General features: G+C 31.9%; 9 protein-coding genes across 13 annotated transcripts; 4 read left to right on the top strand and 5 right to left on the bottom strand.

Annotated features, from left to right (window-relative positions):
• Nucleotides 1–57: 57 nt before the first annotated feature.
• Nucleotides 58–3,396, bottom strand: LOC128890101 (dolichol kinase). Its single transcript, XM_054148315.1, has 7 exons — nucleotides 3,066–3,396; nucleotides 2,344–2,597; nucleotides 2,036–2,256; nucleotides 1,777–1,965; nucleotides 1,493–1,702; nucleotides 1,053–1,380; nucleotides 58–970 (listed from the first exon to the last, which is right to left on the bottom strand). The coding sequence occupies exons 1-7, from the start codon at nucleotides 3,143–3,145 to the stop codon at nucleotides 837–839; spliced, it is 1,416 nt and encodes a 471-aa protein (XP_054004290.1). The 5' UTR covers nucleotides 3,146–3,396; the 3' UTR covers nucleotides 58–836.
• Nucleotides 3,397–3,496: 100 nt separating this feature from the next.
• Nucleotides 3,497–8,940, bottom strand: LOC128890098 (glucose-6-phosphate isomerase). Of its 2 annotated transcripts, none has more exons than XM_054148312.1 (11): nucleotides 8,921–8,940; nucleotides 8,321–8,557; nucleotides 7,874–7,967; nucleotides 7,584–7,775; nucleotides 7,206–7,502; nucleotides 6,882–7,121; nucleotides 6,633–6,813; nucleotides 6,444–6,562; nucleotides 6,117–6,345; nucleotides 5,978–6,044; nucleotides 3,497–3,935 (listed from the first exon to the last, which is right to left on the bottom strand). In XM_054148312.1, exons 1-11 carry the CDS (start codon nucleotides 8,923–8,925, stop codon nucleotides 3,812–3,814), a joined length of 1,785 nt encoding a protein of 594 aa, XP_054004287.1. In that variant the 5' UTR covers nucleotides 8,926–8,940; the 3' UTR covers nucleotides 3,497–3,811. The 2 variants fall into 2 exon arrangements, with proteins under 2 accessions (XP_054004287.1, XP_054004286.1); XM_054148311.1 differs by lacking the exon at nucleotides 8,921–8,940 and adding an exon at nucleotides 8,642–8,664.
• Nucleotides 3,942–5,966, top strand: LOC128890099 (piggyBac transposable element-derived protein 4-like). Its single transcript, XM_054148313.1, has one exon. It carries the CDS (start codon nucleotides 4,193–4,195, stop codon nucleotides 5,837–5,839), a length of 1,647 nt encoding a protein of 548 aa, XP_054004288.1. The 5' UTR covers nucleotides 3,942–4,192; the 3' UTR covers nucleotides 5,840–5,966.
• A 97-nt stretch (nucleotides 8,941–9,037) lies between the features above and the next one.
• On the top strand, nucleotides 9,038–10,092 carry LOC128890114 (proteasome maturation protein). The gene is made up of 5 exons (XM_054148335.1): nucleotides 9,038–9,148; nucleotides 9,372–9,469; nucleotides 9,561–9,621; nucleotides 9,689–9,864; nucleotides 9,930–10,092. Exons 1-5 carry the CDS (start codon nucleotides 9,146–9,148, stop codon nucleotides 10,015–10,017), a joined length of 426 nt encoding a protein of 141 aa, XP_054004310.1. The 5' UTR covers nucleotides 9,038–9,145; the 3' UTR covers nucleotides 10,018–10,092.
• On the bottom strand, nucleotides 10,019–11,018 carry LOC128890112 (2-oxo-4-hydroxy-4-carboxy-5-ureidoimidazoline decarboxylase-like). 2 transcript variants are annotated; one of them, XM_054148332.1, is made up of 3 exons: nucleotides 10,613–11,011; nucleotides 10,388–10,538; nucleotides 10,019–10,308 (listed from the first exon to the last, which is right to left on the bottom strand). In XM_054148332.1, exons 1-3 carry the CDS (start codon nucleotides 10,803–10,805, stop codon nucleotides 10,125–10,127), a joined length of 528 nt encoding a protein of 175 aa, XP_054004307.1. In that variant the 5' UTR covers nucleotides 10,806–11,011; the 3' UTR covers nucleotides 10,019–10,124. The 2 variants fall into 2 exon arrangements, with proteins under 2 accessions (XP_054004307.1, XP_054004308.1); XM_054148333.1 differs by having other exon boundaries at nucleotides 10,132–10,308; nucleotides 10,404–10,538; nucleotides 10,613–11,018.
• A 185-nt stretch (nucleotides 11,019–11,203) lies between these two features.
• Nucleotides 11,204–12,639, top strand: LOC128890107 (homocysteine S-methyltransferase-like). 2 transcript variants are annotated; one of them, XM_054148327.1, is made up of 2 exons: nucleotides 11,204–11,414; nucleotides 11,508–12,639. In XM_054148327.1, the coding sequence occupies exon 2, from the start codon at nucleotides 11,541–11,543 to the stop codon at nucleotides 12,510–12,512; it is 972 nt and encodes a 323-aa protein (XP_054004302.1). In that variant the 5' UTR covers nucleotides 11,204–11,414; nucleotides 11,508–11,540; the 3' UTR covers nucleotides 12,513–12,639. The 2 variants fall into 2 exon arrangements, with proteins under 2 accessions (XP_054004302.1, XP_054004301.1); XM_054148326.1 differs by having other exon boundaries at nucleotides 11,204–11,425.
• A 152-nt stretch (nucleotides 12,640–12,791) lies between these two features.
• On the top strand, nucleotides 12,792–14,435 carry LOC128890109 (uncharacterized). Its single transcript, XM_054148328.1, has 2 exons — nucleotides 12,792–13,149; nucleotides 13,219–14,435. The coding sequence occupies exon 2, from the start codon at nucleotides 13,249–13,251 to the stop codon at nucleotides 14,206–14,208; it is 960 nt and encodes a 319-aa protein (XP_054004303.1). The 5' UTR covers nucleotides 12,792–13,149; nucleotides 13,219–13,248; the 3' UTR covers nucleotides 14,209–14,435.
• LOC128890094 (leucine--tRNA ligase, cytoplasmic) lies at nucleotides 14,267–19,181 on the bottom strand. 2 transcript variants are annotated; one of them, XM_054148304.1, is made up of 8 exons: nucleotides 18,673–19,181; nucleotides 18,240–18,452; nucleotides 17,935–18,144; nucleotides 17,714–17,875; nucleotides 15,361–17,652; nucleotides 15,061–15,276; nucleotides 14,755–14,983; nucleotides 14,267–14,696 (listed from the first exon to the last, which is right to left on the bottom strand). In XM_054148304.1, exons 1-8 carry the CDS (start codon nucleotides 18,673–18,675, stop codon nucleotides 14,479–14,481), a joined length of 3,543 nt encoding a protein of 1,180 aa, XP_054004279.1. In that variant the 5' UTR covers nucleotides 18,676–19,181; the 3' UTR covers nucleotides 14,267–14,478. The 2 variants fall into 2 exon arrangements, with proteins under 2 accessions (XP_054004279.1, XP_054004280.1); XM_054148305.1 differs by lacking the exon at nucleotides 18,673–19,181 and having other exon boundaries at nucleotides 17,935–18,077; nucleotides 18,240–18,376.
• Nucleotides 19,182–19,297: 116 nt separating this feature from the next.
• On the bottom strand, nucleotides 19,298–22,188 carry LOC128890097 (arginine--tRNA ligase, cytoplasmic). Its single transcript, XM_054148310.1, has 7 exons — nucleotides 21,878–22,188; nucleotides 21,612–21,767; nucleotides 21,311–21,536; nucleotides 20,813–21,237; nucleotides 20,601–20,742; nucleotides 20,264–20,523; nucleotides 19,298–20,180 (listed from the first exon to the last, which is right to left on the bottom strand). Exons 1-7 carry the CDS (start codon nucleotides 21,923–21,925, stop codon nucleotides 19,413–19,415), a joined length of 2,025 nt encoding a protein of 674 aa, XP_054004285.1. The 5' UTR covers nucleotides 21,926–22,188; the 3' UTR covers nucleotides 19,298–19,412.
• Between the last annotated feature and the right edge of the window lie 1,427 nt (nucleotides 22,189–23,615).

Raw genomic sequence — 23,615 nt, 5'->3', positions numbered from 1 at the left:
TGTTTAAGTCATTCAGTCTTCTTCCTGATAAAAGAGAGGACAATAAACACCAACACGTACACAGTTATAAAAATATTTTATTAATAAAAGTAAATTTCGTTCACAGTTTCATTCGGGCGGAATATAAAAATGCGTCGATAGGAATGAATAAAGTATGCGTTACAAAGTATCAAATTACGTGTGTAAGTGTAACGTTACAGGCACACAGTCATCTTTTCTACACAAATTGTATACAGTAGCGAATTAGGTAATTACGTAAAAAATTATGAATAATTGAGACTTCTTTTTTACACATAACTCTGATTTTTTTCTAAACAAATGAGCTATGTTTGGCTTACGCGGGCATAATCGCAGCGCTATTTATGTACAAATATGAACACTTTTGCATAGATACTAATTAACACATCTCGTAACAGTGGTCATTATGTTAATAATTTTCTCTCCTACTTGTTTGAAACCTAAAATAACAACCTAAAATTTTGTTTAGTATATGTATACATTTTTAAATAATATTAGAATATTAAACTGTACAGTAACGAGAAAGCAAAAGTTACGAAGAACCTCGGAAATTTTTGACTAGTAACTAGTTTTTAATGTTATTTATAACGAAATGCGTTAACGTAAAAACAATTTCGGGAAAATAGAACTATGTACAACAGAAAATATATATGCATTCTCTCAAATGTAAAGAAACAAATAAAGATGTAAATTAATGAAGTAAGCGCGATGCTTTTGGTTCAATTTTGTACTGAACAATTAAAATATATATAGTTCAGTCGTTCTCGGAATAGTTACTACTACTATTGTCCGTCTCAGGATTTGTCCTTGTTACAAGTCTAAAGAGTTAGACAAACGTACATCAACAAAGGTAAAGCTAAATTATCAACTTGGTTCGTGTGCGCTTCGATAAGCGACACGACAACGCTAAATAATATGCTTCTCAAAAATAACCAACCACTATTTACATAACCTATTCGAAAAAATTTACATTAATTTTATCAGAGGTAACATGTAATCGAAAAATGGCAGATAGCAATATAATAATTACATACCCATAGATGTTAAAATACATATTAATCCAACTTGGCTGAAAATACAACCGATCGTTCCTTCGATCGTTTTATTCGAATTAGTCCATTTGTGAGAACCCCATTTATTACCAACAAAGCTAGCAACAGTGTCACCTACTCCAACTGTCAGGACACCACTGAGCAAAGCTAATAATGGAACGTTATTGGTAGGCATCCAAAGTGGGAAAGATAAACCACAGAGTAAATATAAAGGTGTCAAAGAAATAAGACTATCTTTTTCATCTACAAATACTGAAAATCCTTGTTGTAATGCCTCTCCAAGAGGTGGTATTCTCAAACACCGTATCAGCTAAAAATAAATGGTAATCATAGCAATTGTTTAACACCCACTCCTATACAAGTACAGTGTGCATGTGTAATCTCTTGTAATTAAAAAAAAGTTTTTATTCAAAGTAATGTACCTCAAGAAATACAAATAATCCCATTACCATACCACTAGCAAGATACAGGAATATTTGTTCATACATTAAACCAGGTATATATACAAGTACAGCTAATAAGTGGAAAATTTTTCTAGTAGAAGTTGTTGCATGAATATTTAATAATGTCTGGTATCCAATAGCAATTATGCCAAGAGATAGACATACAGCCCAGTAACCAATTAAAATGGTCTGTAATATTTAAAGACATTAGAAATAATTTTACATTTATGTGACAAATAATAAGAATTATCATAAAAACATACCTTACTTGCTTTACTGAAAATAAATGAAAGTAACCACACTATAGGATTTTGATCCAGCATAATATATATTAATGGCAAATATATGATTAATAACAAAGTGATTGTCATTATGTAAAAGCATTTAGTTGAACGAAATGTTTTGAAGTATCCAGATATTATGCAAACTGATATTACATATAGCATTGCAACCTAAAATTATTTACTAATTAACAATTAAGTATATACAATTAATTATGTCTGAAAAATTCCCTTTGAGTACCTGTACTAAAACTGTAGCAATATCATCATCATGAATTGGTGGTAAATGATACCGTAATGGCAAATTTGTTACAACAGACATTAGGAAAAGAATGCAACCATGTATCACTGCTGTTGCCTCTCCAAGTGTAAAACAACCAGGAAATATTGACATCAATTGCAGAACACCCCATGTACCTAAACTTGCTACACTTAAGCCCCATGTCACACTCACTAGTAATCCTGCTCTTATTTATTACCATAAAAATTTAATTAAAATAGTACATATAAATGATTTTTTATTAATAAATAATTTGTAAGTTGGTATACCTTTATTTGCTATTAGAAGATACAACATGGATGTTATTAGAGCTGGTAAAAAATATATTACTTGAAAATCTCTGACTGCAACTTGTTCTGTTGACAATCTTAAATATAAACATGTACAACTAATGAGAAGACCGATGCCTGTAAGGCCTGAAATGAGGCAAATTTCAGAGTAACTGGCATCTTCTTTCAGGATAGTTAAAATTGCACTTAAGCCTACTAATATTCCAAGCCATAATCCGCTATTAGCTTTTATCCTGAAAATATTTTTTGAAATCTTTAAATGCAAATTAATATAATTTATCTGACATGATAATTTAAGACTATCATATAGTTCATTCAGGTTCATTCTTTACAAACATACTTTTATTATAATAAGCACTGCAAGAAAATTATAAATATTGTTTTTAAAGGATCATGTGTTTCATATTACATTACAAATATTGACAATCTAAACGAATTTATTTAATATTATTTACATACATAGTACAGTATCAAACATTTAGTAAGAATGTATCAAATCATGAGTATCTAAAAAATAAACTTTATTTGTTAACTAAACTACAAGGTTTTTCAATTTATCTCATTGAAAAGTGAATAATGTTTGCTATAAAAAATACACATTCACGAGCATAAAACGTAAATACTACAAATAAGAACATTTTAATAAATTTCTAGGTTAGGTCACGTCGCTCTTTACATTCATGCAAATTGAGTCCACGTACCGATGTTCTATGCCATTATTTTTCAAGCTCTGTAATATTCTTTCTTCAAAGTACTCGTACTTTTTTATTAAAACTTCCATTGTTGATAGAACACGAAACACGTTTTTACACCATCAATAACCACACCTTCTCACTCTTCCCGTGGAAAATAGTGGGAAATGGGCGTTAGTCGCAAAAAGGTCACTCTTTTTCCGTCGTATCTCTTGTTCTTGCGCACATGTTGAATACGTAATGCACAAGTGAATAATGAAAGCGTAATTCAAACCAATTCAGACGCACTCGTTAATGAATTCTTCTGTTATTGATATTATGTAGCATCTACAATATATACCAACTTTAAAAATGCAACATAAAATAAACAACAAACACAAATGCGATAATAATACAAGAAATATAAAAATCAAAGTAGCAATGTAAACAGAACGATAAGAAACGTTGTGCATATATTATTTATTAAATATTTATAAAAACAATATAATAATAAGTAGCATAAAAGCAAAACAATATTATTCCACTCAACAATTGTTGTATATATTATATACTATGTAACAACTTATAATTGCGATATATAAATCATTAAAATCAGTAAAATTTAACGCCAAGAACATCGTTTTCATCTGAAATTACGTTTTTTTTTTTAGATATTTGCGATCATCTACATGTACATTCTAATAATCCGCACATTAACGTAACCTTAAATAGAATTCTTAATTACTAAATTGTTCTCTCATATAATTTCATATGATTCAAGATCTGTTGCTTTTGACAAATGCAATCAATCCATTTGTTGATGAGTCGTGGCTTGTAATTGCTGCACCGGTTTCCAATTCAGGTTCGATTACTTTCGCCAACTGTTTTCCCAATTCAACGCTATTGGAATAAGATTCATTAATAAATACATTTGATTTTGATTTATTTTTATCGTCGGTCACCGATGACTGGCGCGGCGTGAACTGAACGTTAAGCATTGGTCACCGGTGACCGATGCGGCGTGAACGGAACGTTTAGCATTGGTCATCAAAGATTCGGCGTAAACATAGAATGCTGAGTCAGACGTAATAAAATTCTGTATTACGCCGTGTCGATTTTTATCATAATACAAAACATAGGCCAATATAAGAAAAAAAATGTCGTCGGAAGAAAGTAGCGATTTGAGTGATTCATCATGTGAAATGTATTTGTTATTGTCAAAACGTCGTAAAATATCGTCTGATGACGAAAGGGAAAGTGATTACGAAGATAGTAGTTCTGATAACTGTAATCGTAACGCTATTAATGAAGAATGGTTCGATCCTGTTGAAAAAAAACCTCGTCTGAAACCTTTTCTATATACAACAGGCATCGACACATCCAATAGTAAAGTTTTAACATGCCAAGAACCAATCGATTTTTATTCGTTATTGGTCACAGATGAAATATTTGAAACCATAGCATGTCAGACAAATTTGTACGCGAACGAAGTACTAACAAGCAATAAATCGAATCGTCTGAGTGCCTGGTATTCAACAGACAAATGTGAAATTAAAAGATTTTTTGGTTTAATTATGTGGATGGGTCTTGTAAAGCTGCCAACTGTACATTTGTATTGGTCAAAAGATGTATGTTTTGAACAGAGTTTTCCGCGCGCTATAATGTCTCGAAATAGATTCGAAATGTTACTACGGATGATCCAGTTTGCCGAAAACAAACAAGTCGACGAACCAGAGAACCAATTACTTAAAATAAAAGAGTTAATCGACGCATTGAATACAAATTTTAAAGAATATTTTACTCCAGGTGAAATCGTTTGCGTAAGTGAATCGATAATTCCATTCCATGGTCGGATTATATATAGGCAACATATAAAAGATAAGCAGTATAGACATGGGATTAAATTGATCAAATTATGCACTACATCGGGATATACATATAGTTTACAAGTACATCCTGGAAAAACTAGTACGAGACAAAATACAATTGCCACGAGTATTGTAATGTCTTTATGTGAAAATATAATAGGCAAAGGACACGTACTGTGTACAGATAATTGTTACATAAATATTGACTTGGCTAAAAAATTAATCGAGGTCGACACTTACTTGATCGGAACGCTAAGAACTACTTATCGTAGTATTCCTACGGAAATGAAATCGAAGATTTTAAAACCAGGCGAAATAATTGTAAAAGAGAATAAAGATGGAATTATTATTTTCAAATTAAAAGATAAAGAGGAAGTATATATTCTTTCTACGAAACATTCGACTGAAATGGTCGCCACAACAAGACATGGCAATTCATATTTGAAACCAAAAATTATTATAGATTACAACGAAGGGAAGTCGTACATTGATCAGTCAAACCAGATGTCGTCACATATCAATGAATTACGAAAAACAATTAAGTGGTACAAAAGGCTGGCATTCGAAGTTTTATTGAATACATCGGTAGTTAATGCGATGATAATGTTTAATAGCAAGAAAAATACACGTATATCGTGTTTGGATTTTAAAAGAAAAATAGTTATGTGCTTGACTGCACGTACGGATCAGGATGTTTTACCTTCACCTTCAACGAATGCGACGGTAAAACGTCACGAAATGGAAACCAAGGAAGGAAAAGCGTGGCGGGCAAGACGACAATGTAGACGATGTTACGAAGAAAATGTAAAGAAGTTTGGAAGACAATTCGCGAAAAACAGATCGGTGAAAGTTGTAACATTTTGTAAAGATTGTGATGGCATGCCTCATTATTGTTTGCCGTGTTTCAACATCATACACCGAAACATGTCTAATTAAAAATGTGTTTAATATGTTTATAAAAATATTATAGGTCTTCATTTTTAATCATTTTGAATATGTATGTGTCATAAATATATGAGTTTATAAAGAAGTTTTGATGAAGGTAAATGTATAACAAGTAAGATTTGTACTTACCCCCATTGATCAAACGAATTGATATCCCACATAATGCCTTGTACGAAAATCTTATGCTCGTACATCGCTTTAAAAATAAGACACGTATACATAATTAAACTAAATAACATATTTAAATTAAATGGGGTATTAAATTTACCAATTAAAGCTCCAAGAGTAAAAGGTGTTACTTTCTTCACGAGAATACTATTGGTAGGTCTGTTTCCTTGGAACATCTTGTGCGGCAATAATAGATTCACTTGCTCGGGACTCATTCCTGCCTTCTGTAATTCAGCTCGTGCTTCATCCTCATTTTTACCCTTCATTAAAGCTTCAGTTTGTGCAAAGAAGTTGGCAAGTAATATTTTGTGATGAAGAGTTCCTTGGACCTGAAATGATATTTCTCTACGTTATTGCATCATCTTATATTAAAATAAAGAAAATAGTTTTAAATAAAAATTAATTTATTTATTAACTGTAACGGTACCTGATTGTGCGATTGTACTGGAATTATAAAATCACCAGGTACGAGTCTAGTACCTTGATGTAGTAACTGATAAAATGCATGTTGTCCGTTGGTACCGGGTTCTCCCCATACGATCGGACCTTCAATTTGGAATTTTTAACATTTCAAATATTATAGTAAAATCATAGAATTTTTTTTTCAAATATTCACCTGTATTATAAGTTACAGTTTTTCCTGCGCGAGTAACGTATTTCCCATTACTCTCCATGTCACCCTGTTGGAAATATGCAGCAAACCTATGCAAATACTGATCATATGGCAATAATGCGTGCGTTTCAGCTTTATAGAAATTGTGATACCATACACCGAGTAAAGCTAATATAACTGGTGCCTGAAAAGTAATATTTCATTGAACGTATAGTATTTCAACGGTAATGGTAATAATTAAAGTGTGCGCACATTTTTTTCTAATGGAGCAGAACAGAAATGTTGATCCATGAAGTGTGCTCCACTTAATAGTTTTTCGAAATTTTCAAAGCCGATGGACAAGCTGATCGATAAACCAATAGCCGACCATAAAGAATAACGTCCTCCAACCCAATCCCAAAATCCAAACATATTTTTTTCGTCGATACCAAATTCTTTGACTTTCTGATTATTAGTAGATAATGCTACGAAATGACATGCAACTGCCGCATCCTAAAGAACATAGATTTCGTAATTAAATATTTGTTTTTGTACGCGTAGTCTATTTAAAAACTATTACTTTTACTTCTCACTAACATTTTTCAAAGCATCCAAAAGCCATAATTTAGCAGAGGTAGCGTTTGTAATTGTTTCCTGAGTAGTGAATGTTTTTGATGCAATTATGAAGAGAGTAGTTTCCGGATTCAATTTTTTTAGAGTTTCAGCTATATGAGTTCCATCTATGTTACTAACAAAATGAACTCTAGGCCCAATATGATATGCTTTCAATGCTTCTGTCACCATCAATGGACCCAAATCTGAACCACCTATTCCAATATTAACAACATCTTCAATTGATTTGCCAGTGAAACCTTTCCATTTTTTTGAGAGGACCTTTAACACAAAGAGCATTTATTAAATGAAAAATAATTGTTCATTAATAGTAGCACGATTTTGTATTTAAAAATAATATACTTCATTAGTAAATTCTTTCATGTGTTCCAATACAGCATTCACATCTGGCATCACATCTTTATTATCAACCATTATAGGTCTGTTAGATCTGTTACGCAAAGCAATGTGTAGAACTGCTCTGTTTTCAGTGAAATTAATCTTTTCTCCTTTGAACATAGCATCTCTTGCATCTTCTATCTCTCGTTCGCGTGCCTATAAACAAATACAATAATTATTATTAAAATTGATTATGCAATCTTTTTTTTATGATTAATAAAATTTTAATATTCATATAATTTCAAAATACATACAAGGTCCAGTAGTAACTTAAATGCTTCTTCAGTGAGACGATTTTTGGAGTAATCAAGTAAAATTGGACCATCGTTAGGAGTTGGAATTTCTAGACTACATAACATATGAAATATTAGTAAAAGTCATTATATTGAATTAAAATTATGTTTCTTCAATGTAGGTAAAAAAGATTTTATTGCAATTGTTTAATTGACGTTCATTTGAATTTTTCGAGATTCGAAATAAAAAAGAATTTAAAAGAAAACTATTGCAAGTCAGGTAATTAAGGTATTACACAATATATACGAACTAAAAAAAAAAAAAATGGAGAAGTCAGTTATTTTAATTCTACAAATGGACAATACAGACAGAAAAATTATTATTATAACAATGTAAATTTAGTTGTCGGTGAACAAACTTGGAAAGGTCAAGTCAAGGTCATATGTCAAGGACTGACGAAAGCTTACCTGAACTTTTCGAAACGTTTAGGATCTTGTTGAAAAAGATCGTATATTTTGATTGTCGATCCATTTGCGTCGAAATATTGTTGCAATTTAACCCACGTTGACACAGTTGTCAGTTCTGGTTTCGGCTTCATTTTTAATTTAAGGAAACCGCGTTCAAATTCGCAAGATTCAACTCTGTACTCCTCGTGCGAAGACCAGTTACGACTCACGTATGTTACACACAAGAGACGTGCCAACCTGCCAACATATTATCTTTCAAGCCGCTTCTCAATGGAATCATTTATCAATGACTGTCGTAACTACTCTCATAAAAACACTAACCGAAACATGTCACGAAAGCAGAATATTCAACAAAATTTGACTAAGGAGGAATGAATTTTCGAGCATCTTATTTCAATTCAAACATACTTGTTTCAAATTGAAGACAATGTACAGAGTGTTTAAAATATTACAATTTCAAATGAATTGAATGTGATCAGCTGATACAAGATGGCGTTTGTTGGCGCCAAATATGCATAAATGAATAGAAATTCATAGAAATATTAGATGACTTGAACCTAAACATAAACGAGGTGATTGATATTTCTTTACTCTTCTTACTCCATGATAGTTGCTGCTACATCGATAATATAGTTTTTGTGTTAGAAAACACTATTCGATGTTAGGTCTGTCTTGTATACCATCTATGATTTTATTTCTGACTTGCACATGTAAAACGTCAAGTTGTATTTCGATGAGTTTTCGAACGTAGTGCATAACATTGTGAATTCTATAAAGTGACTTTTGCTTTTTGTAGAAACTGGAATTACATACACCTCAGAAATAATGGTAATAAATAATATTGATTGTAATTGTTTCCTAACTATTAAAGAAAGTTCAATAAAATAATTGTAACAATTGCATATTTAGGAAGTGTACTCTTCTTTCTGAATAAGGTTATGTGAATAGAAATGTTTGCAGTATTATATTTTACGAGTTAAGGGAAATAATTATAAGTTAAAGACCAATTGTATTTTATAATGCGATATATTCGAATATTATTGAATTTTAGAGTTTTGGGTTACCATCGATCGTTCCAAAACCAACTGTCAGTGATGAGTTCAACATTCACAATGATAATTATGGTGTACCTAATCCTATGGTTTCAGGGTATGAATTAATAGATGATTAAATATTATCATTAAGAAACAAGTTTCTTTATGTGAACTTTTAAACTTATTATTCCATTTTTATTTTTCAGATTATCAGCAACTAGGCAAAGTATAGGTTATTCTCATCCTATAGAAGCATCTGAAAGAAATGTAAGCATGTGCAGTTAAAAATTACGATAATTTTGTTAATATCTTATGCATTTATTGCATTTTGCAGTATCAACAAAATCGCGATCGTATGAATATGATATTGCTTAGAAATACACAAGGGATACATGCTCCAATGCGTTTAGCAATGGAGTTAAAAGCCACAGAAAGTATTGGTAGACTTCCATTTTTACCATCATCAAATATGATGAGAGATGTTTTACTTGGACGGGATGAGGAAATAGGGTAAACTGTTTTATTAATTACCATTAAAACATTCATTCATAATACTTTGCTTTTTGTATCTTTAGGTTTGAAGATGTGCTCAACACACCTGAATTCAGAGAACAAATGGGTCAGCCTCATGCAGTTATTGAAAAAAGTCTTGGAATATTATAAATAAATCTTAATTTAACATTTTTATTATTGTCTCTGTATTATTGAATACATCAAGTAATAAATGTTTACATCTTACATTTTCGTAACATATTCTAAAAAACATATTATCACACATCTGACCATATGAGATCATCTATTCTATTATTACATATTTTCTTAACTTCATGAATACCAACATTCAATTCATTGTGTCTTGTATTTTGCAAACGAATTTGTATTGATGAAAGAATTGTTTGTACTTCATTTTTACTAATGCATATTATAAATGGAAAACGGAATTTTTCCTTGTACCTACAATAGCAATAGTATGTCATATTTGCTGATTCCTTATTCACGCATCATCTGATTTAATTTTTTTTATTTTACTTACAAGTTATTATAACTACCTAATAACTGTTTTTCTTCCTTTGACATAATTTGAAGTGGTACATTTTCTCGTTCGAATTCGGAATCAATTGTAGCTAACCCTTCCGCATATTTTCCCGGTAAATCTGGATATCTGAGTAATACATTTTCCTTTCCTAAAAATTAATATTACGAAAAGTTATTATTCTCTCGAAGTACTGTCTTGTAAAGGAAAAATTATATAAATTACCATTACTATCTAATTTTTCCAGGTATTCATAAAACGAATTTTTGAGATGTCTAACTGATGTAAATGGCCTCATAGATGCTACCTGTTGTGCAGCATTTGGATGATGTTCCACCACATTTCCAAAAAGCCATTCAAATTGCTCAGGAGACAAAGCATTTACTTCTGATATACTTAAAATCCCTCTTAAATACATAACTATTTAAAAGAACAAAATGTCTATGAATGAAGCTTTACCTTCGAATATCCACGTAGAATAGATTCAAATTCCTTTCTAGCGAATATTAATTATGTAAATGTTATATTTCTACACTTTTTAATTACGATTCTAAGTTTAAATATGTTAAAATAATTCGATAAAAACTTCTGTACAGAGCTCTTACTATACAACTTGCAAGTATCGTTCTGTTTGTTCGACGAGACTTAAACATCTATAAATTTCATCAGAAAGAAACGCAAAAGCAAAGTTCATAAGATTATCAGTAACCAATTTTGCGCGTTTAGATTTAGTCGGGTTACAGGTACTTGTTAACTTTCCAGAAATTTAAAACGAAGCATACGTCAATCATTTTTCGCGCGATCTAAATTCTTTACTACTGTACGAATGTGTTGTGTTACGTACGAATAATATTCATTTGTGAACAATAATTTTTGAAAAAAAAATAGGAAACGATGTTTTCTTCAGAGAACGATAAACATTCGAGTCTACAAATAATGTATTAAGGTTATCGTAATCAATTTACGAACGGGTGATACGAGATTGTCGTGTCACCGGTTTAGTTTCATCGTGAGAATTATTTACATCGTGAGTACCAAGTCAGTTCGAATATCTACATTGTACGTGTTTAAATGTTGATTTCGATTTTGAATTTTTGATAAAAAAGATAAGTACTTTTAGTAGAACGTTGGATTTAGAAAAATATTAAAAGAAATGGTGAATGTTAAGATATTGGACGGTGGATTTTCGGCGCAATTATCTACTCATGTCGGTGCGAAGATCGACGGTGATCCATTGTGGACAGCGCGATTTTTAGCAACAAATCCTGATGCTGTCTATGCTACTCATTTAGATTTTTTGCGAGCAGGTGCAGATATTATAGAAACGAATACATATCAAGCTTCAGTATCTGGTTTAACGAAATATTTATCTATAACTGAAGATGAGAGCATAAAATTGTTACATGAAGCTGTTAATCTTGCTAAGAGAGCTATTAATGATTATACAAACGAAATAGCAGGGAATAATGATGTTGAAAATAAAGAACCTTTGATTGCTGGTTCTTGTGGACCATATGGAGCTAGTTTACATAATGGTTCAGAATATAATGGAGCTTATGGCAAAACTGTACCTTGTAAAGTTATGATGGAATGGCATAAATCACGTATTGATGCTTTCATAGATGCTGGCATAGAATTATTAGCATTAGAGACTATACCTTGTTATCAAGAAGCAGAGGCATTGGTTGAACTTTTAAAACAATACCCAAATGTCAAAGCATGGCTTTCATTTTCTTGCAAAAGAAACAGTCAAAATATAGTGGATGGTAGCAGGTTTCAAGAAGTAGCTACACACTGTTATAAGATGGCTTTACCAGGACAAATAATTGCCATTGGTGTAAATTGCATTGCTCCAAGAGATGTAACTCCTCTATTAAAAAATATTAATAAAGGTGGAGAAAATGAATTTATACCATTAATAGCATATCCTAATAATGGAGAAATATACTCAATTGAGGGATGGGTAAAAGATGAAAATTGTACTTCATTTGAAAGTTTTATTCCTGAATGGTTGGATCTTGGAATACGATACATTGGAGGTTGTTGTAGAATATATGCAGATAATATAAAATCTATCAGAAAGGAAGTAAACAGTTACAAGAAAAAGAAGGAAGCAATGGATTAATTGATTGTATCAAAATTAAAAGTCAATAATTTGTGTTCATTACTCAATCCTATTTTTCACCATTTTGTATCTAAGATTAAAAATTAATAATTACTGTTTATAAAAATATAATTTTTTCCAAAAGTAATTGTTTTCTTTCATTTACTTCTTCTAAACTACATTTTAACGATACGAAATGTACTACGAGAAACTAAATTTATTATCGTCGTTGAAGTAGCATAAAACTTATCTGCTGAAAGATATTTTAAAATAAATATTGACTAAACTTATCAGACTCATGTTAGATACAGATGGAAACAGTTAAAAACATTGCATATGCTATGTGCAGCATGAAATGTGTAATTTATAGTACATGTGCAAACACGTGACGAGATTTGATCTCGTTGATATAATGGGTCTTCGCGTCGTAGGTTCAAAAAATAATCTTTACCAAGTAATCTTGGAACAAGTATTTTTAAATTTTTGTTCACTTTAATATTTATCTCAGATTTCATATGGACTTTGGAATAAGTGCGTTCCATGGAAAGTATTGCCTCAGTCTTTTAGAAACATTTAAACATCAAAGACGTGCGTGAAACTAGTTTCGGTGATACTATTTATTTAAGTTGCGACGTACGCACCGCTATTGAGGAAAATTGTACGATTTATAATTTTCTAAATTAGGTGTTACATTTCGTTACATGGACTGATTATATTTTATTATTAGTATAATATTGAAGATAATTAAAAGCAAACCATGCAAGAAGTACGAGTATTAGATGGTGGATTTTCTACACAATTAGCAACTCACGTAGGTGATGTAATAGACGGGGATCCCTTGTGGACAGCACGATTTCTTGTCACAAATCCTAAAGCTATTATCTCTACACATTTGGATTTTTTAAGAGCTGGAGCTGACATAATTCTTACCAATACTTATCAGGCGTCTATAGATGGTTTTTCGAAATATATGAATATGACAGAAAAGGAAAGCCTTAATTTATTTAGTAAAGCTGTAGATTATGCTAAAGTAGCTGTAGATTTATATAACAAAGAAATCGAAAACAAAGAGAATGTTGTAAATGAAAATCCATTGATAGCTGGATCTATTGGACCATACGGTGCCTGTTTACATGATGCCTCAGAATACACTGGTAAATATTGCTCCTCTGTGTCAGAGAAAATTCTCATGGATTGGCATAGGCCTCGTATTAGTAAATTGATTGAGAGTGGTGTAGATCTGTTAGCAATAGAAACAATACCATGTAAACGGGAGGCAGAAGCACTGCTTTGTTTATTAAAAGAGTTTCCAAACATAAAGGCTTGGTTGTCTTTTTCTTGTCGTGACGATGGGAAGAGCATAGCTGATGGTTCTAACTTTCAAAATGTTGTAACACAGTGTCATAAAATGGCTTTACCAGGACAAATATTAGCAGTTGGTGTTAATTGTATTGCACCACAGTGTGTAGCTTCTTTATTGAAAGGAATTAATGGAAGTTGTAAACAAGAATTTATACCTTTAGTAGTATATCCTAACAGTGGTGAAAAATATACAGTAGAAGCTGGTTGGATAAGAAAGGATGGAGGAGATACATTACACCAATATATACACGAATGGCTTAATTTGGGTGTAAGGTATATAGGTGGATGTTGTAGAACACATGATACAGATGTAAAGAAAATACGAGCGGAAGTGGAAAATTGGAAAAATATATGAAAGACGTCTAAGACTTATTGTACATATGTAATATATAAATAACCATATGCATTACATGTACTACTATATAAAAATGTATTTTCAAAAGTTTAAATATCAAAATACTTTTTTACACTTTTTACAATAAAAATAATTTTTTAAAGTATAATTGTACATGTTTATTAATGAAATCATACTGTAAGATTCGAATAATGTATAAATAAATATTGATACGAACATGAACTAAATTTATTATCATTACAAAAAATTATAAATATATATATTTATATTTCAGTTTTTCTCAGATTGAACTGTATATATTAGTTCGTTACCGATGTCATATACGCTACCTTGCACACTTACTTTAACAGTTTTATTTTCTGTGTCCACATGAAATGTGGAATTCTTAGGTATTTCAGTTTTACCTTTTAAAATATCATCACAAATTGGTTTTATTCTGGATCCCAGGAGAGGATCGTTATAACGGTATAAAAAAACTGATGACGGATCTGAAGAAATAAATTATGTTATAATATTTAATTTTAATACTACGTAATAATTACGTACCCTTTATTTGTTTGTTTTCTTTCGATATTCGCGATATGACGTTCGCTACACTGTCTTCGTTTGCGATCTTTATATATAACCTTAATAAACCGCTGCACTTTTGCGGATTTATAACACATACTGTAACTCCAGGTTTACAAAAAAAGTTCATATATGGAGAGCCTGGACAACATTCTTCCTTCGTTTTTTCAGGAGCTTCATCAGTATATTTTACGATAACAGTATCCAACTGAATTTAGATAAACCCAAAAGTTAATAAATATAAAAAACTTTTACAAAAATAAATGGAAAATGTATATTACTTACATCTAAAGTATTTTCAAGATAACTCTTGTTATCCCGAAGAACTTTGAATTCATCAAAATCTAAAGTCAGGTTAAGTGCACTTAATCCAATAAGTTCCATTTTTTCTCTTATAACCTGTACAAATGGCATAACGCGCTTCATGTATTTTTTTAATTCTTGTAATTTACCCAATTCTACTGCAATAATTTTATTTTCTGGTAGTTTATTGCCATTCTTCTGCAACGTAATTTAATATAAAACGTTTTAATTTAAACAGGAAAATTTGGTATTTCTCAAATGTATTTCGTAATAATTACTCACAAGGTACAAATCTTTCATGGTAGTTAAAACAGTGCTTTGCCAAGAAGGGTAGGTTTTAGCTACCCAAATTATGCCTTCTGTAGGTTTTTCTATTGCTGTTCCATTTTTATTGCTTGAGGTTTTCCTTGGTGTCATATAACTTTTTAAAAGAAGTCTAAACGAATGTGCCGCATCCATAAGATACTCAGACGATTTTATGAGAATTTCGTCTATTTCTCTTATCTGAGGCCACCTAGCATTCAATATGCTTCCTTCTTTCCCAATAAGTTTCCATACATGTTCTGTTACATGCGGACAAATCGGAGACAAAAGAATAATTTGAAGTTCTATAAATCTCATAATCAATGTCCAATTAATACCATCTAACGCGCTCAGCTGTATATACTTGTCTCTTGCTGCTTGCAATTCAAAGAATCCTGTCTTTAACGCTTCCTTATACAGCATTTTCGAATAATTATCTCCAGTCTCTCGTATTTTTAAGTTCATTTCGCTTTCAAAGACCTTATCATTGAATGTATCTGGCTTTCCTTGTCTAAAGGTACTCTTTGATGCCAATACTTCTTTGACCCATTCGATGAAATTATACAATCGAAGAATTCCAGCATTCGCCATACTTTCTACGAAATTAGCATCTTCGATCGAATCACCAGAATCAGCTAAACAGAGTCGCATACCATCCGCGGAAAATTTTTCTACCGCCTCCGCAAGTGTCAAGAAGTTACCTTCAGATTTTGACATCTTAGATGAGTTTAATAGTAAATGTCCATTTGCTCTTATTCCTTTTGGCCATAATTCGGGTTGCGTAGACCACACGGCAACGTGATTATAAATGAAAAATGTGAGATGATTCTGTACGAGATCTTTCCCAGATACTCTCAAATCTACCGGATACCAGTATTGAAATTCGCGTCGCATATGATTTAAGGCATCTTTTCGTATATCTGTTTTTGGAAACTTAGCATCCTTGAAGAAAATGTAATCCCATACTTTTGGTGTCATTTGATTTGCCTTTATGTTGTATGTATTAGGTTTATCGCCTTTAAATGTGCCCCCTTGTAACAAATGCGCAACGGTATAATAAGCCATATAGATCGTTGAATCTGACAAGGATTCTATTAACCAATCTTCATCCCATGGTAATTTAGTACCAAGTCCATAAGTTCGTGAACATGCATATTCGCGTAACCAATCAAGACATGCCATAAAATTCCTTTTCACTTCGTCATGAAAGGTATTGAGGTTATTTAAGGCCACTGTTGCTTCTTTTTTCCAACTTTCTTCTCCATAAATCAGATACCATTGATTACATAAAGCTACCACGCATTCATCGTTTGATCTAGATATAACAGTTTTTTCCGGTTCGTAATATATGACCGCTTTACCCTCATCTATCAATTCCTTTTGTAGTTGTTTTTTAACATCCTGCACTTTCTTTCCTTTGTATTTACCTACTAATAATACGCCATCGTAAAAACCTTTAAGATATACCATCTCTTTTGCTTCCAGTAATTTAGCCTTATCATTTTGAGATTGAATTTTTAATTTATCGTACACAATTACTGCAGATAAATTACCAAATTCGGGCACGTCGATAATAGGTATCGGGTCATAAGGTAGCACCATTTCGTCTGTTATTCCATATTTTTCTCTCAGTGCTTGTTTTTTTTTTAAGTCCATTAAGGCTGCATAATCATCAGGAGAATCACTAGGTACAGAAGTAACAACTCCGGTACCTTTGTCTTCTTTGATAGTCATCATTGGTAAAGTGTAAATTATTTTGTTAATTGTAATAGGTGCTTCTACAGGTAATCCTAGTATATCTTTTCCAGTAAGTTTTAAGGCAATTGATATCTTTCCCTCCTCTTTAAAGAAATCTTGATAGGCCATGTTCCGTGCTGCTCTTTCTGTTGATATATAAATATCTCCATTTGACAGAGTATATGCAATATAATTCATATCTGGATGAATCCAGCAGTTTGTTTGACCATACATTGTTTCTGGTCTCAGAGTGGCAGCTACTAAATAAACTGGTTTGCCAGAAAGGGACTTCAGGCTTGTAGGATAAGGTTCTTGTAATTTCATTTTAATCAATGTGTATTCTTGTGGTCCTACTCCTTCTCCTGTTGATCTATCATGATCCATACAAGGTTGCCCATCCTTTGGTGAATAAACTGTATACCTTTTCCCATATTTTATTTTGTTCTTTGCTTTTAAATGTTCAAATTGCCACCGTACAAATGAATCAAAAAATGGATTTGCATCAGTTGTAATAAATGTTCTGCGCCAATCTATCTAAACATTTACATTATTTCTTTAAATTATAGTATTTACTTCACAAAGATGTTTAACTTACATGTAATCCAATTGATTTTAAATCTTGAACAGCAAGAGGTGGAAAATAGTTTAACCAATATTCAGAATCAGCAAAATTCTTTATCTCTTCATGTTCCAAACCAAGGGTTTGCATAATTTGCCATTGATATTTTGCACTAACAGTCTTTGCAACAGCTTTGCTCTAAAATTATTTATTTACTGAAATATAGGACATGAACATCTTGAATATAATTAAGTTACCTTTGTTCCTTTACTTTTGTCCTTTATTATAATATCATCCATGACTTCTTCTTTTGCTTTTTGTTCTTCAGGAAACTGTGGTGGATAACCATATAATTCCATTTCTCTTTTAAGTTTATCTGCACATGCTTTGATGGGCATACCTGTGCAATGGAAACCAAATGGAAAAAGGACTTTCTTCCCTAATAAACGATTGTAACGTACAGCAAACTATAAAGTTATTAAATCAATATAATTTAAATCAATTTCTATGAACTAATTATATAAAATATCTTGTTCTTGGTATGTTTTTATCAAAGAATCACCTCGCATTTAGATAATGAAAATGTGTGACCAAGATGAAGTCTCCCATTCATATAAGGAAAAGGGAAAGTTGCCAAAAATTTTTCCTCTGGTGATTTTCTAGGTTTTAAAGGAGCATCTTCCTCATATACTTTATCAGCTTCCCATTTGGCTTGTATCTCTTTTTCAATATTTTGAAGATATTCTACTTTAAATGTTCCTTTCCTTTCTATTGCCTATCAATGAAAATTTATTTATTTTAAAATGGCAATATATTTTTGTATTTCTAATTAATATTAATAATAAACAATTGCAAATATATTTAAACTTTTAGTACAGCTGTTAAGTTTGCCGGTATGAAGTGCATTAACACTATCTTTTTATTTTAATAGAAATTTTCACATAACACAGTAGTAAAAGTAATTATTCTATTCGAAACAAAATAATAATAACTACCATTTTGTTAATAATAACAGACAATAAATATTAATGTCTTTATGGTGAACACGCGGAGACATGCACTATGATACAGTATTGATACTACGGTAGAATACTGATACTGTAACTGTGGTAGTCTTATAGTACATATTGGGTGTATCCAAAAGGTACTGCTCACTAAGCCGCTCACTGAGCGGCGGTTTTAATACTAGTGGGGCTATCGGTGGCAAAATGCCTAAGTGTGTAGTGAAAATAGTTCCCGTTATTAGTTTAAGATGGCGCTACCAATACATTTAATAAATAATTCTTTTTTTTTTCATAAATGCGTAATTAATACGTTTCTTTGCTTTATAATACTACAATATATTAGTTAATATATAAAATTTATCATTTTGATGAATAGTTATTTAATTTAGCAATAGTTATTGGTTCTTTAGTTAATGGCGCCATCTAGCGGAAATACCGCAAACTATTTTTCACTACAAATTTGGGAATTTTGCCACCGATGGCGCCACTAGTATTTAAACCCGCTCATTGAGCGGCTTAGTGAGCGATAGTCCTTCGGGATGTATATGTAATACAAATACAACAGGTTGATACGATGAGGATGATGAAATTTACGTAGAAAATTCATGATATAATGCAATATTTTTTAATAAACATTTTACAGTGAAATGAAAGCAGTATATTTTTATTTTGCAATTCTTGAAGAATGTTTTTTTCTTATAATTTTACATTATATGTTTGTATGAATATATTCACATACGTGTAACTGGTTTTAGACCTAATATTGAAAAACATGTTTCCATGATAATTGCAGTAGCTTCTATTAATAACATACGCCCCATATGTACATTTATTAATTTTCCCTCTTTGTCTTTTTCAATACAATAACAATTATCGTAGAACTCTGCGAACGCGCATGAGATTTCGTAACAATACTCGCATAATGTATGTAAGTACAAATCTTCCGTAATTTTAATTAATATATCATGGAATTTGATTAATACTTTAGCTAATTTCCACTCCTTTTCATGCTTCAATGAAATGGGAGTAGTTTGTGCATGTTCTTGTAATTTCTCGCGCGAAAGGTTAGCTAATCTCGCGATAGAACATATTCTGGTTAGAGCATACAGCAAATATACTGCTGTATTCCCTTTATCCTCGAGCATTTTATCGAAAGAAAATACATATTCGTGATTTCTGTTATGCGATAAATCTGCGTACTTTATACATCCATAAGTAATAGATTCTTGAGCTATTTTCAATTCCTCTGCCGTGAGAATTTTGTCACGTTCCTTTTCTTTCAATTTTTGAAGTGTCCTTTTCAAACCTTCATCTAATAAATCACTTAATTTTACTGTATCACCGGATCGGGTCTTAAATTTCTTTTTATCTTGACCAAGAACTACACCAAATCCGACGTGGTCTATTCGATGATGACTTTTTACAATTCCCGCTCGTTCTGCACAGCTTTTTAATACTTGAAAGTGCATAGCTTGGCCAGCATCTGTTACATATATTACCTGTAAAAATTATAATAAATTATAAAATAATAGAAATGATTTCACAAAATATAATATTGACTCATAAAATTAATATGAATTACTCGATCAGCTTTCTCTTCTTCTATTCGTTGTTTAATGGCTGCCATGTCTGAAGTATCGTATGTAAAACCACCGTCAGATTTTACGATAGTTAAAGGTATTTCGTTGTCACGTTTGCCCCACATTACTTTTCGTCCTTCGTCTTCCTCTAATAATCCCTTTTCGTCTAATTCTTTAACTATTGCTTCCATACGTTTCTGGTAAAAAGATTCACCTCTTTCTATTAATTTAATGTCCAATCGATCGTACAACTTTTGGAACTCTGTATTTAAAGTAAACAAGAAAAATTAAAATAATGTTTTATTTTATTTTTAATTTAAATAATGTAGTTAACTTCACCTTTTCTAGAAACATCACAAATCAGTTGCCATGCTTTTGTCATGTCAGGGTCAAATGCTTGTAACTTGACAACACAGTTATATGCACGTTTCTTAAATTCTTCATCTTTATCAAATCTTTCCTTTGATTCTTTATAAAAACTCTAAAATTTTCAGAATATATAGTTGGTAGCAATTTTTAATGAATTATATAATTGTATTGTATAAAATTACCTGAAGGTCTGTAATAGGTGGACACACAGTCAAATAGTCTGGGAATCTATCCTGAAGGTGAGCTATTAACATTCCAAATTGGGTGCCCCAATCACCAACATGATTTATTCTAAGCACATCGTGTCCTAAGAATTCTAAGAGTCTTGAAATACTTTCACCAATTATAGTGGATCTTAGATGTCCAACATGCATTTCTTTAGCAATGTTAGGACTAGAAAAATCTACAACAACTTTTTGTTTTTTTACGTACGGTGGAAACGCTTTTCCTGCTTTTACTAAATTACCTAACATTGTTTGTACAAATTCTCGTTTTATAAATATATTTATATAACCGGCACCAGCAACATTCATTTGAGAGATTAAATTGCAATCTTTTACTTTTGACATTATGTTAAGTGCAACATCGCGTGGAGATGTTTTAATACCTGTATACATAAAATGCTTTCATTGATATTGATAATACTTTGGTATGAATTCTTATTTATATTAATATCTCACCACTGTTACCAAGTAATTTAGTAAGTGGCATAGCACTGTTACATTGATAATCCCCAAATTTTTCATTATTGCTGTATGCTAAAATTACTGGAGGATTAGGAACATCTGGATAAGCAGTAGAAATAGCATCTGCAAATAATTCAGATAAAGCAGCATATATACTCTTTGCACATGTTGGTGCAGCTTTTGTTCCACTTTGCATTTTTGCTCTATCAGTTTCAATAGTCTGTTTAACAGAAGTACAAATAAAAGTAATAGATATAATACATTTTCTATATTCATTTAATAGTTATAAACATACCCTTTTAAGTATAGCTACTCTATGCTTTAATTTGATATTTTCCTGCTCTAATTTCGTGTATTCATCTTTAGCTGCAGAGTTCAATTTGGAATTATTAGATGTAATATTTTCTCGTAGAAACTCGATTTCTTGCTTTAAAAAAGCTATCTCTTCTTCCTGCAATGTGTACATGCGATTACTATAACCTAGAAATGTTCCTCGGTAAAAGATTACATTTTTGCGGATGAATATTTATGCAGTAACTATAAATCAATATCATAACTCACCGCTGCAGCTGCTCTTTTGTGAAACATTTCCAAATTTTCTGCAGACATTTTGCGGAAATTTAAATAGACCGATACACGCCGACCTGTTATTTGAGTTCAAGATGGCAAGGGCGAAATATTAGTAGCTACCTTCTTTAACACTTGTGTATGTTATTTTTTGCATATAAATAGTAGACCTTGGTACTCGCAGTACAGTATAAATCATCAGTAACATTCAAGAACCGGTGTTGATATGATTTCGATTGAAATTAAACAGTTATAAACGTTTTTCAGCGATTAGTATGGGCAAAATATTAATTCCGCGCCGGTGGCGCCATCTAGCGGTTGAATCAGGGAAGCTCCAGTTTTGTAATAGGATAACAGAACGCTAGTGGAGGTCTACGCTTGAGATTGTGCGAGAGAGAAAGATACACCGTGCGAGAAGGATAGAGAGCACCGACCCTATAAACGGCAGTGCGCATGCGCAGAGTACACTCAATTGTTCGTCGATTGTTTATCGATTATTTACAAATAATTCATGAACTTTTGCATACTCAAATTAAAGCTTAGGCTTCTAGGAATCTTCTCTTATAAGTGGATCGAATCATTATGCACTATTTAAATAGTTGTAAACAATCTAAGACAACCGTAGTTCCAAAGTAGTTCTGACTACGCCACCAGTCATTGCAATTATCGTTAATTAATCAATATTAGATACATAATTCATGCAGTTTGGCACTCGTGGAAGGTAGTTTGGATCCTTGGCAACATTCAAGGACCATTTTCGTTACGATTTTAATTGTTATTAACGAGTTGTCAACGAATTTCGAGTCAAGGACACGTTCCATCTGTCGCCAATACTCGGACGTACTCGCGCACCGTTTCCAAAAATTGTTCCTAATTATTTCAATTCAATGAAAATCCTATCGAAAACGGTCCTTGAATGTTGCCAAGGATCCAAACTACCTTCCACGAGTGCCAAACTGCATGAATTATGTATCTAATATTGATTAATTAACGATAATTGCAATGACTGGTGGCGTAGTCAGAACTACTTTGGAACTACGGTTGTCTTAGATTGTTTACAACTATTTAAATAGTGCATAATGATTCGATCCACTTATAAGAGAAGATTCTTAGAAGCCTAAGCTTTAATTTGAGTATGCAAAAGTTCATGAATTATTCGTAAATAATCGATAAACAATCGATGAACAATTGAGTGTACTCTGCGCATGCGCACTGCCGTTTATAGGGTCGGTGCTCCCTATCCTTCTCGCACGGTGTATCTTTCTCTCTCGCACAATCTCAAGCGTAGACCTCCACTAGCGTTCTGTTATCCTATTACAAAACTGGAGCTTCCCTGATTCAACCGCTAGATGGCGATACCGTCGCCGGCTATTTCTATCCTTCTCGCACGGTGTATCTTTCTCTCTCGCACAATCTCAAGCGTAGACCTCCACTAGCGTTCTGTTATCCTATTACAAAACTGGAGCTTCCCTGATCCAACCGCTAGATGGCGCCACGCGCGAAATTCAAATTTTGCCCCTACTAATCGCCGAAATAAATAAATAAAACGTTTATAACTGTTCAATTTCAATCGAAATCATATCAACACCGGTTCTTGAACGTTGCTTATGATCTATACTATCTTCCACGAGTACCAAGATCCATAATTTATATGCAAAAAGTTAATAAACAATAAGAACAAAGCGAATTGGGAAGAAACCTGGTAGAAAAAAAATTGGTAACGTCATCATTA

The sequence above is a fragment of the Hylaeus anthracinus genome, unplaced genomic scaffold (assembly GCF_026225885.1).
Source record: "Hylaeus anthracinus isolate JK02 unplaced genomic scaffold, UHH_iyHylAnth1.0_haploid 12000, whole genome shotgun sequence".
NCBI classification, from domain to species: domain Eukaryota; kingdom Metazoa; phylum Arthropoda; class Insecta; order Hymenoptera; family Colletidae; genus Hylaeus; species Hylaeus anthracinus.
Note: the sequence above shows the minus strand (reverse complement) of the source record. Positions and strands in the feature narration are given on the sequence as shown.